Raw genomic sequence first — 13,233 nt, 5'->3', positions numbered from 1 at the left:
GAGACTGTGTCCTCTTGTTCTGCCGCTGGTTGCCTGGGAGAAGAGATCAACCCCCACAGGTTGTTGATACTTTCAGGTAGTTGTAGAGAGCAATGAGGTCACCCCTGAGCCTCCTCTTCTCCAGGCTAAACAGTCCCAGCTCCCTCAGCCTCTCCTCATAGGGCTTGTGCTCAAGACCTCTCACCTATGACAGCATTTGTAGTTTTATAATTCAGGAAAAGTAAACGTGCTACAACTGTTTGGATGATGTGGATGTTTGCATTTGAAATTGCTTCACTTTCCTCAATAATAAACTAAACAAAACCACAGTGGGTTTGCCAGCATTTGATGAAACAGAATCACACAAAAGCATCTCTTTCAGTAGCTCTATAGAAGGAGTAATATAGGAAGGAGTTAAGAATTGTAAATGAACATCAGCCATTTGGAAAACTAGCTAACCTGAGAAACCTTTAAGTAAAGAAAGAGGCGTGCTTCCTGCGGTCTAAATTACCATTACTGTGGTACAGAAAGATTAGTGGTTTTGTTTCAACAGTATTCACTGAAAACTCTAGAACAACAGTCAGCTGAATAGAATTAACATCCTTTGGTAACCACTGATTTACCTGAGTTTCACAAGGTGTTACACAGTAAGTGGGTACAAAGCTTTAGACTTACCTGTTGTTTCATCTTCTCTTTTATCTATGGACTGCCAAGTTTCACACCAGTTTTTACTAAGGTATTTTTACTGGATAGTGGGTCTTCATTTGACTTGCTCCAAAACTTCCAGCACTGCCAAGGAGTACTTCTTTATGTTTTCAACTTACTTGACAGTTTTTTCGTCCCCATCAGTTTCTTTTCTGCCTTTCTCCTGTTAGTAATCTCAGGTGGAGGTGATGATATTGAGATATCCATGTTTGAAAAGGAGAAATACAATCCTGGAACCAAAAGAAGAGGGTAGTTTTATAATACCTCCTTATTACTGATAATAGCATCTTTTAATGCAGTAAAAGGAGTGGTTGGTTTTCTCCATCGATTTCATAAGCGACTGCTACTGTAGAGCTAAGACTGCCTATATTTAATACCATCTGTAAGATCTTATAGTTCAGTGTCACAGCTGATTTTATTTTAAGGGAGGGGGATATCAGTATGATACTGTGTTCCTGACTTGTTTTACCCAAGGAATTTTGAGGTGCTTTTCCCAAAAGTACAAAATGGCTTGCAAGCAATAAATCACTGGCCTTAAATCCAGATAATGGTAAGGTTGTATTTGTGTAATAAATTACTTTCATAAATCACGTATAATAAGTTTTTTTTCTTCCGTTTGCCTTTTTATTAGTAGTATTTTTCGTGGGCCTACACTAAATCTTTGCTCACATGAATAGTTTCGTAAAAGCCATCTTTGACTTTAGTGAGGCTTTTGGAAGAACACAGTGTGTTACTCCAATGCAATAAAATGCATTAATGACTAATAAAGGATGATCCATCAAGTAGCCAGTCTCTGGCCCAGACACACAGCTGCTCAGGCAGTTGTGATTCCTGTTGATGTAGTGAAGAGCAATGTCCCTGTAAGGAACTGAACTAAAACAGAGGCTGGTGGAGATGTTTCAGCAGAGGAATAACTGCAATCGCTGAGCTGTCTTAAATCTTGTTTCACTGAACCAAGGATTTGCATAGGATTGTTTACTTACATAGATAGCTAATGACTTGCAAGTTTATACTGGAGGTGTTGAGGTAAGGTAGAGTTGTGTAAAAGGCTGATAGTGAACTCAGTGTGTCTGTTCTGTTTTTAAATATAGATTTAAGTGGAAATTCTGTGGTTTTGCAAGTTTATCTGCATGTAGTAGTTGGTTTATGCACCTACGTAATTGCACAGTTGAGGTAGGTGAGTAGCAATTATCATGGACAGCTCAAAATCTCCACAATGAAGTTTTGTAAAGAGGTTATAAGTTGTTTTGGCTTGGCCTCAATCACATGCCTTTGATCTACAAGTGGACCACTGTAATCATGATATCATGAAGCCTAACAAACAGCAAAGGATTAGAAAACCTATATATTGACTTGCACATTCAATCAACTTGCATATGATCTCAGCAGGAAATTCAAAACAAAAGCTAATTTATGGAAAAATATGTAGTTCTAATCACAGTTTAGCTCTGTGGGGTTCCAAATAACACACTACAATCTCTACATGCAGATGCTTTCATCTTACATTCCAAATTTGGTGACATTCCAAAAGTTCTTATCAAACTTTATTATCATATTTTATTAAAGCTTATTACATTTCTCCTTATTGCATGTTTGTTGTAATATTCTGTCATTCTTGAATAAAAAACCTTTGATCTTTTTTAGCCAGTCAAGGGATGGAAGTATGCAACACAAGTATTTCACTATGTGCTATAAAGTCCCAGCTCAGTGTATCCTTTGAACATCACATTAATTGTTCCCTATTTCTTTTTCCTTTGGTTCTTAAATCTTTTCATCAGACTGCCCTTCTTTATTTCATCAATAATGCAAATAGGTTACACATGATCATATAATGAAATTTCATCATTGCATTCCTCAAGAGATTCAGGGGGGTTTGTTGAGTTTGGAGTTTGAGGGAGTTTTTGAAATAATATGGCATTTGAACGACAAAAATGGTTGGACTTGTTCGTTGATGCTCTTGCTTAAGACAGACATTGCCAATGAATTGTGAGACATTACATCAGCGCTGCTTTTCTTAATGCTCCTGTTTTAAGAGAGGTGCAACCTAAAGGATTTCGCCCTGAGCAAGGCTTCTGTTTGAGTTGTGGAAAGAAAATAAAATAGATAAGCACAGACCTGAGCCTCAGCTGTTTTCCAGAAAGCAGGCTTAAGGGAAGAAAGGGAAGGAGTTAAATATGGAGAAGGAAGAGCAAAGAAATGCATGAAGGAATACAGAGAAGTAATTATCCTGCAGTCTTAACACAGTCTTGAAAAACATAAATCAACGGAAAATTTTTTCCTCCCTGACAATACTTGACAACAAAATCATTGATTATGACTTTATTTGATAGAAATTCAAAATTTATGGAATGTTTTTCATGCCTGTATATGAACTAAAAGAAACAAAACAGCCCTTGTCTCAAAGGAGTCAGCAATCTAATATGCACTTCCCCATAATTTCTCTACCTGTAATGATTTTTCACCATCTCATTAACTATGAACATTATCTGAGTAAAAAAAAAAAAAAAAAGCCCAGATAATGGGTAATGTTGGATGATCATCAGAATAAATGGACAAATCTGAAACAAAACACAAAAGATACCTCTTTTAAATAAGTCTACTGAATAATGATCTTTGTTTATGTTTTAAGAAATCTGGATTCTCTCTTAAGCTTTATGCCTCACTTAATGCAGTTGACAGAATAAAACCATCATCTTATAAAAATCCTTGGCTTGACAACTGAAATGAGACATGTAGCCATACAAGTTTTCAGAGAATAAACGTTCATTTTTTGGATAACTGTACTAAAAATAGTTACACCGAGACTACCACACAGCTGTCTTAATTTAACCATGTTTTATTAGTGGTCAAAGAGAGTAACTTTATCCATAGCGGATAGCTGATATATCTTTGCTATATTTTTTTCTAGGCATTTTTTGTGATGTGTTCTGCAAATTCTTTGTTAAAAGGTTCCAAGAGAAAATGAGAGCTAGGGTATAAAGGCTAGGGGGTTTGCAGGTGAAACACTAAAATCAATTGACTCATTCAACAGTTCATAATAAAAGGAGTCCACATTTTTTCAGTTACCCTAATGGTTTTGATAGGTTATCACTAAGTTTTTCATATAATGATCTACTGAAACGTTTTACATTCAGAATATAAGTTCAGAAACTTCCATGTGATGCTCTTGGTGGCTAACCTTTTTTAGACGCTCAAAACCATGTATATTCAAGTTACTTTAATTTAGAAATAACAAGAGTTTCTGCTGAGAAACAACAGTACCAAATAAGGAACTTGTTTTTAAAACTTTTCATTCACTTTATTTAAAATTTTAATTAAATATTTTTAATTCACTGTTTGATCTGCAGCAACATGGAATCCCATTATCTTAGGAAAAAGCAAATGAATGCAAATCAGTGACAGCTGATTTGCACATGTTCTAGTCCACTCCAGGTCCTTCAGAATAAAATAGGTTTACATTCTAATTATAGCCACAAGAAAAATATATGGGAGATAATTTTTAAACCACTTCAGTGTTCAAATATTTCATTTGAAAATGTCTTGCCAACAGGGAGATCAACTAGAAGATAATCCTTCAGCAAGATTGAGCAATAATTGCAATTTGCTTAGTTTAAATTTTCATCTTTTTTGCATTGCTTTAAATATAAGTTATATTCACTTTCCCTTAAGTACAAGTGTGCATATTTATATTATTCTGTTAATTCTAGGGAGACAATTTTGTAAATTGTGGTTTGTAAGTGCCAGCACCCAGAAATACATAGCAGTAGCAGTTCGGTATCTTATTATGAAGCTCGTCTTCAGGTCCAGCTTTATGAATAATAAGCCTTGATTATCATACTTTGTAAAACACATGGGAGAAAGGAAGGTCACCAACATCATTCAGTTCCTCTTGCCTGCTTTTCCCACAGTGTGTAGTTCTTTATGTTAACAGAACATGAGACATAGCCTTATCTCCAGAGGTTTGAGGGAGATGCTTACTCCATGCAGGTAGACAGTGTTTTTTCTTTCTGCTGTCTGATGCTAATTTTTCATCTGTTGTTATTCTAATAATAGCTGAAGGAACATTGGAAATCTATTTCTCAATTCAGGTGAATCTGTTTCTGCTTCTTTCTACTCAAAAGAGTCCTCCTGTTTGTGAATTCTCATTCTCCTGGAATGCACTGTCACCTTTCATTGCAAAAAACCAAGATTACCAAATTTGGAATGGAAGCTGTTGAATTACTAGCACTTCTGACCAGTATTTCATACTCAAACTTGAGTTCTCTCTCCAGTTACTGTAAGGCTACTTCTGTGAATACTTCTGTGAATAAAGCCTCTGCTTGTGTGCATATGATTTGGCTTCATCCTTATCATCTGCATCTTCAGTGCTTTCACTTGGAAGCTCATGGGTTGTTTGCTACATCATTTGTTTTTCATATGAGCCTATTTGTCACATACAGTACTTCAAAAAATGGTGTGGTTAATCCTGGTGAGTTGCAGTAGAAATGTCCTTGAATTTTGACCAGAACAACAACTAACCTCCCTGGTTTTTACTGCATGTTGCTACTCTTTCCTACAAAGGATTAAAAAAAAATATTTCTGAGAGGAATCATAACCTCCAGCCCTGTATGTATATTCACATCTGTGTCCAAACTTTGTTTTCTCCTTAGAACTACATCCTGCATAGTGGAAGATGCTAACACCTACCTTCTTTATCAACTAGCTGTCCCTATCTTATTAATAGTCAAGTGTGTGATGAGAAACAAAAATCCAAACAAGCCTTTTTTTTGTTAGGTGGAGAAACAGCTTTGTAAATTGTTTTTCAGTTCTTTTTGTGCCTCATAACTTTGGCACAAAAGAGAAGAGCTTTGAGCTAGCGAGCAGTGCCATAGAGAGAAAGCAGTCCTCAGCTGAACGCAGCATGTATTTTTCAGCTCTCGCAGTTCTGGTTCTGCCACGCAGTTACATAAATTACCTGTCTCTGATACCACCTACTAATAAAGGGACTGATTTCATTTTGGCTTGTTGAAGAAAATCTCAAGGAGGGTTTTGAAGTGATAATACAGTGTGTTTGCTGCAGAACAAGATCCTTTTAGAGTGCATAAAGCACTGCAGTACTAGCTTAAGAAAGAAGACAAATAGGCTGGCAACATTAAAAGAATGAAACGGCCTGATAATAGCAAATTCTTCCTAAAACAGATTATTGTAAAATGCTTTACATAGTGTAAACTTGTTATATTTTTCAAGTGTTTGCTGTGAAATGTGTTCTTAGTTGCTACTTTAATTATTAAGTGGAAATTAAGGCTTTGTAGACTGATTACAAACCAAAATAACGAGAGCTCCATTACAGAGTGAAAGTTAAGATAAGTCAAGCTTGAAAAAAGCAGTTTAAGGTAGTACAGAAACCCTTCAGTGAACTGTGGTGACAGATGGTAAGATTACCTGATAATGAGTAACAAATGATGGCATTTTTGTGTTAAGATCAATGATACTGTAAGTATAAATGCATTGCTGGAATCTGACCTCTGAATCTTTTGAATATCCCAAGTCTATTTGGCATGTTATTGCAGAAATATTAAGGGGAGTAGGGAGAGGGTTGCGAAACCCCAACTGTTAGTTTAGTTAGTACTTGTATGTTTGAGAATTGTGCTGGAGAATTCAGCCAGGACCCACCAGCACCATGCAGATATTGATGCTGTGTTCATCCCAAGAACAGCTCAGGTCCTTGAGGGCTTTTATCCTGTTTCTCTGGTTCGACTCCGTTAGAGAGAATGGATTCCTCACTATTTAAGCTATCACCACCCTCTAAAGACTGCCCATAGTCTTGGGCCAGTAGCTCTACAAATATGACCTTACTCAGCTCTGTCAGTCCTAGGTAAAATACTGTCATAGCCCCAGCAACAAAAGATCTCTTGGTAGCTAGAGATTACTTTTCAAAATAGAGATAGGGACTGAAACAGCAGAAAAGGGAGAGGATACCAGTATTATTTTTCTTCTTAAGAAGTCATCCTATTCCACAATGGAAATAATCATCCCAGTCTTGATACACATAAAAGGAGTTTTTTGTTAGGGTTTTGGGACACGCTTAGAATTGTGACACCCTGTCTTTTCTTCCATCTCCTGTGGGTTCACCCATGTTTGCTGCTGTGGACTATTTGAATTGAGTTGTTGTGGTCTGTGACCACAACTGTCACAAACTGCATCCTCTGGTTAGAGGCATCTGGCATTCTGAGAAGTCCTTGCTGCCATCAAAAATATGCCAGTATTGAACTTTGTGCCAGTGTTAGTACAGCTATAGATTTGGCAGATTCAGAACTAGTTAGTCTATGAAGGGTCTTTTGTCTTCATTTTCATTTCTTAACACCAACAAAATGCCTCATTGAGTGGAAATAAACCAGACCTGACAGCCAATATCTAGTCCAGAAATCAAGAAAATGCTTTACTCTAGATATGGACTAAAATAGCAGCTGAGAATAGATATTCTGCTTTATACATTTTTGCTTTAATTTGCTTCATATATCAAATTCTTTATGGAAAAAAAGTAAACCTGCTATTTCTCTGAAATAGAGAAGAGGATTGACCTCTTACAGACCCATCCCAAAGGTTGAAGAAAGTCTTCATCTTTTTCTAGTTCTGAGGAAATCAAGCATATACACCACTGCAGTCTGCCTTCATCATTCTCCCTCTGGAAACTCAGAAATAGTTCATAACAGTTGACTTGAAGGTCTCAGACCTCCTACTGAGGTGTGCACTCAGTGTGCAGTTGCTAGTACCAGCTGCTGCTTATTAGACTCATGGGGGCATCAAGAATTTTTACAGAGGCCTTGCTGTCCATAGAACACTGCCGAGGGCTTAAAGTTTGCTTTCATACAGATGGCTGGCTGAGGAAAAACACTGAACAAAATAGTGCCTGAATTTGTCCTAATCAGTCAATTATCCCATGTTCTTAAAGTCCCTCATTTATAAAGAAATTGTGCATTGTATTTTGATCTTGTCTTAACAAGCCTAATTCTTTCATATTGTTCTCAACGTTTGTCATGAAAGGAGAATTCTCTGAATTCCATAGTGCTATCCAAGGGAGATTACATAGTTACATTATTTAGTGTATTAGTATATGCTGTAAATTGTGGGTTGTCATTGGAGTTGTCAACCAACATTTTTGGTCTACTTCAAAAATATTCTTGATATTCACAGTCTGTGAAAGAGCTGCTTGCATCCATCTGTTCATTTTTATTAGACGTTGTTATTAAACTTCGTGCTTGTTCAGTGTCAAAGTTGAGAGCAATAGTACTTTGGAGAGGTACAGCTATTACCATCTTTGACCGTGAACTACAGTGGGACTCACATCAGTGCAAACACAGGAAAGAAAAAAAAAAACCACACAGGTAATTATCACTTACCTTGTACCAACAATGGCTCTTTGAGATGTAATCAATATAGATCCCACAGTCCTTGCCTTTTAACATGTCAAATTCGCACTGTTTTGAATTATGAGGGAATGACTAGAAGGTCACATCAGAGCTTCCCCTTCTATCTCTCAGTGGAGCATGAAGAGGCACAGGGCATTTACATAGCAGCAGCAGCCAGAGCTGTTCATGATGTTCTAAGCGCATGTGTTTGGAAGGGATGCAATTCTAGAGTTACAAAGGGAATGTCTTTTTTTTTTTCTCCTGAAGAGTATTAAAAGACATAAGAAGCTAGCAAAACTTAGATCTCCGTACTGAAGACAAGGAAAACATTGGGTTTGAATCATGAAATATTTAGCTATTTGCAGTGTTTTCATTGCTGCCAGAGAAGTGAACTAGTATAACAGTAGAGTTGACATGAGGGATTTTGATAAAATATATTAAAGTAGGTGCAATCATCAGGTCATTAATACATAACTAAGAATTTCAGCTGAGGTAAGGCCAAAATAATAACGGCTAATTCTAGCAATGTGCCAAAAATGGTGGTGGTCAGATTTATGGTGTAACAAGAGATGGCAGGGGAAGAAATACGGTTATAGGGTCAAGGAACATTCTACATTATCAGGCTTTAACAGATAATATGAGGTCTGAGAACGAAGAACAACAGTAGAGTCAGAAACTTGGAGCAAAGAGATATGTCTATAGTGAGGATTTCAGTCTTTGAAGCATTCAGTCATAGGTCTTTGGTTGCATTCTGCTTTGTTTTGTTTTGTTGAAGGTAAGGGAGAGGGTTTAATGCAAAGACCTGGCAAAGAGGATCTTAATTCTGCAGTGTTTGCTGTCTGCCTGACAGAATTTCCACTGATGTCTGTTTGTCTGAAGTAAGGGATGCCATGGTCAATACAGACTGGCTGAAAGATCAGAGATGAAACCAAACAGGGATTAAAACCAGTTTGTTATTTGGGTGGAAAGAATGACTACATTAATAACATTGACTGCAATTTCAGTGATCTGCTTCAGAGACAGAAGGAGCAAGAAGATACAGTAAATTGTCTTGTTTATACTTTGCACTAATAGTTAAAATGTATTTTTTCAGATTTCTTTTTCCAGTGTATTTGTCTTCCCAGGCAGTACTGAAAAAACTATTTTAGCTTTGGAGATAACTGCTGTTATTGAATGGGCAAACCCATGTTATACCAAACACAAATTAGAGTAATTGCAGTAAAATTAATGTTGTTGGTATTGTAGAGTCATTGGCAGAGAAGGAATTACACCTCAAATAGCAAGAAATGCATGTGTTGTGTGTATCACAGTGTAGCATTTAGGTGATTTAAATGTTTTTTTCCTATTTTTGGTCAGAATTTAGACAGGGGCTTCATTCATTAATTCCTGGTGATATCAGGGTTCCTTAATCAGTTCCCCCTAGCACCATGGAAGGTGGACTCTGTCTTTGATAATTGGTTTAGCTAATTTTTTCAATATGGTATCACCTTTCTAATAAACATGGTTGTGGGGAATTAAGTATTTCAGATTCATTAACATTATCAGAGCGAAGTGCTCTGTGTCTCCAGCTCTGTTAATGCTCTTGTTCTGTAGGCTAGCACAAGGCATTAGCAGGTAACTGGAGTTAGCACAGAGTCTCGGTGACAGCATGAAAAGGAGTGTTCATGTTTTAGGCTAGCTCTGCAGCACCCTCCTCCTCCTCCTCTTCCATTGTTTCTTTTCCCTTTCTGGTGAAGCGGAACAGATCTATCTGCTGCTGAAATAAGTTATTTTAGTAGGTCATTTAGGAGCTCGCTTAAATGATTTGTCTCTTCGGAAGGATCACAAATGAAAAAAAAGGGAAGAGCACATAATTACTGCCTATGCTTCTGAACATCAATTTGGGACCAGTAAAAGACTCAGAATGAGACTGGTGAGCTTTCTGTCAACTGTGTTCACCAAAAGCACTGTATCATTAAAGGACAGTGGTAGTGATTGCTTAGTGTCATTGCTAAGTTGAACTATTGGTCTGTCAATGCTTGTTCCTGTAATTTAATTTTTTAATGTATGAATTGCTGTTCTGCTACGAAGCATGGAAAGTCATTACTTACGTGATTTGTCATTGTGGTTAAGAACATCAAATAACCTGTATCCTTTACCACCAGCAATGCATCTGTTTGGCCTCAACTGGCAGTTGCAGCAAACTGAAAATGATACATTTGAGAATGGAAAAGTGAATCCTGATACTGTGCCAACACATCCTGTAACAGTACCTGCTGGAGAAAATGGTAAGTGAAACAGGCACCAATTTTTCTCCTTTCAGAGCATTTCCTTTGTTTGCATCTTATTTGCGTTGCCAGACATAAACACTTTTCCTTCAAAACTGTGTATTTAATGGAAGTATGGAGCATTTGCAAGTAATAGTAACTTTAAATATGTATGATATGTAGATATTCAACAGGAGCTGTATATCAGTTGAAAAGAGCATACCAATCCTCCTACCTAGCATGTGAAGAGAGTGATGGATTCTGGGCAATAATGTCGATCTTACTAGGAAAGCTGGCTGTCATCCAGAATTCCTCATGAGAATTTTACATGTAACGCTTGATGAAGATAGGAAAGATACCATATCCAGAGAAGGAGAACCTCAGAGCTAGCAGTATAGTGCTGAGGCTGGGCTGGGTCATCCTGCCCAAGGGAGTGGGGTGCCTGGAGTCCTGTGTTGCAGAAATGGTCATAACAAAACTAGGGATCCTGAAGTGACAGGACACACTATTTCATAAAGAAAACCTAATACCGTGATTCGATCTTTGTATGTCCCAGCAAGCTCTGAATAGTTTTCAGACAAAAGCCTCATTTCTGAAAAGGGGACATAACCTCTTTCTCTGAAGAGCTGGCATCAGAAAAGGAACGGTTTTGCATGTTTTTCAAGCTTCTCTTTCAGCTGTATTGAGCAGGCAACTCATGACCAAGGAGATTCCTATGACATGATGTTCTTGCTATGGAACGTCTTGTGTTTTTTCTCTATAGATGATGATGTTTTCTTTTAATTTCTCTCTGAAATATAAGAAGTCATGATAGAAGAGGTCATGTGTAATATGTTGATTTATTTTTTCAAAGTCTCAAGCATATATTATTGAGTCTGAGTCATCCAAACAATATTATAAAGTAAAAAAAAAGTTTTATTAATTTTGTTGTAGGAGCTTTTAAACTACAAACCACATAAAGAGATTTTTTTTTTTTTATCGACCTTTTTCCATGTTGCGCTTTTAAGATTCTCAAAACATTTAAGAGCCTGTGCACTTTGGCTAACAGAGGCTTTAAAATCAATAGGTTTTGAATGGAAAACTTGATTTAAATGGTTGATGAATGTGGTGTTTGCTTCATTACACAAAAATCCATTTTCCTTTCACAAAGTAGAACTGAACTCCTTACCACTGAGGAAGAAAGAGCCTCTGCCAGAAGTTGACATCTTGAAAATTCTTTAAGTTATCACAGCTCACAGAGTTACACAAAAGATACAGCTCAGTTTCTTCTTTTTGTCATCTTTGTAACCATATGGAACTTTTCCAGTAGGACTTCCTTTTTTCATTTCCTTTACCCTACTGCCTTTTTCTTGCACTTAGATATGCATTATCTCTTGTTGCGTTCCTACTTGTTTTGAATGAATAGCAAAACGTTACTGTATGTTTAATGGATATTGATGCTGCAGTGACAGCTCATCAACTCCCTGTCTTCTGCCCTCAGTAACCAGTATACTTTCTTGTATAAAATATATACATGGGTGTGGAAATATTTTATAAATATTAATTGTTCCTTTCCCCTGTTTTTTTTAACAAATTAAAACCCATTATGCTTTGCCTCAAAAATAACAGGAAATATATGAAATCTCATTTTTCCTTCCTTATCTCCCTAAATCCTGTACAAGAGAAAAGGGTTAATTCTATTCACTGTTAAAATGCTGTCCTTTGCAGAACGTGGTAAGTGGTCATTTATCAGCATACATCAATACTAAACAACAGCCAGACCAGAGAACACATATTTTAAACCACAAAAGGAAGGTTAAGCAGAAGGGAAAGTGTGATTGACTACGTGTAAAACTGAAAGTTTTTTGTATCTTTTGTGGATTTTTTTTTCCAGGCACAATTTTATTTTTCTAAATGCAGTTTAGAGATACTACATACAACAAATGTTCTACCTATTAATTAGCCATAATGCAGTGGATTATTAGAATCACAAATGCATCATATAATGATTGTATATATTAGATAGAATGTGATACAGCAAATTAATGTTTGTTGAATATTAAACAATAGTATGTCTAGCAACATAAGTACAATTCATCATAAACAGGAGTTATCTATAAATATTTTTATGTATTTGTATTACTGTGTTTTGGGGGAGGGTCTGTGGAAGAAGAAATTCAAAGGGTGAAAAAGTATAGTGAAAGAGAAAATATTCCGGAAGCTAAATATATTAAAATTTGGGTTCTTATTTGGACTGCTCTGTCAGTATGGATTTTTGTGAATAAATGTGGCATTTCATATTTTGATATAAGAACTGTTACTATTTAGAAAGTCAAAAAGGAAATTATGATGCTGCTAAGATTATTTTCTTGTGTCCGTTGAAGTACAACAAGGAACAAAGAATAATTAATGTCGTGTTCTTAGGAGGGCAAACATATAGTGATGATTTGGGGAGAGGTGGTGTGGCATTAAAAAGGCATGGGTAAAAAGTGCATCTATTCTGGTAAAGAATTTGTCATCTGTAGGATCATTATTTGCTAAGGATAAGTGTTGAAGCCCAGGAATAGGCATTCCTGGCAAGCTGGTCATAATGTTTGATAAAGTGTACTTGCTCAAGCTGTCTAGTTTGTCTTTCAGTAGTAAGAGGTACTTATTTGTCATTTCAAATGTATGAATAGGAAAAACTGCAGATCAATACTGCAAATAAGTGTTTATTGTTTAGTGAATACCAGTCATCAGTGTGGGAATTATACTACACAACATGCTTAAATTTGAAAGGGGTGGTAAGAAATAAATGCTTAAATGAACCAAATTCCTGAATACAACTCCATCCTCTAGAATAACGTGAATATTGTGAAAGGTTATGTCCAAAGCTAGAAAAGCAGCAACTCATCCTGAAAAGTGTAAAAAAAAAAAAAAAAAGGTTTCTCCAAGAT

The 13,233-nt window shown here is 36.5% G+C and overlaps 1 protein-coding gene across 6 annotated transcripts in view; it reads left to right on the top strand.

Moving 5' to 3' along the window:
* TENM3 (teneurin transmembrane protein 3) overlaps nucleotides 1-13,233 on the top strand; it is a 309,130-nt gene that overhangs the window by 199,484 nt on the left and 96,413 nt on the right. For all 6 annotated transcript variants that reach the window (XM_054383016.1, XM_054383015.1, XM_054383014.1 and 3 more), the window contains one exon: nucleotides 10,217-10,339. In XM_054383016.1, coding sequence (XP_054238991.1) covers nucleotides 10,217-10,339 — 123 coding nt within the window. The remainder of the gene's footprint in view (nucleotides 1-10,216; nucleotides 10,340-13,233) is intronic.

The sequence above is a fragment of the Indicator indicator genome, chromosome 8 (genome assembly GCF_027791375.1).
Source record: "Indicator indicator isolate 239-I01 chromosome 8, UM_Iind_1.1, whole genome shotgun sequence".
Classification (NCBI taxonomy): Eukaryota; Metazoa; Chordata; class Aves; order Piciformes; family Indicatoridae; genus Indicator; species Indicator indicator.
Note: the sequence above shows the minus strand (reverse complement) of the source record. Positions and strands in the feature narration are given on the sequence as shown.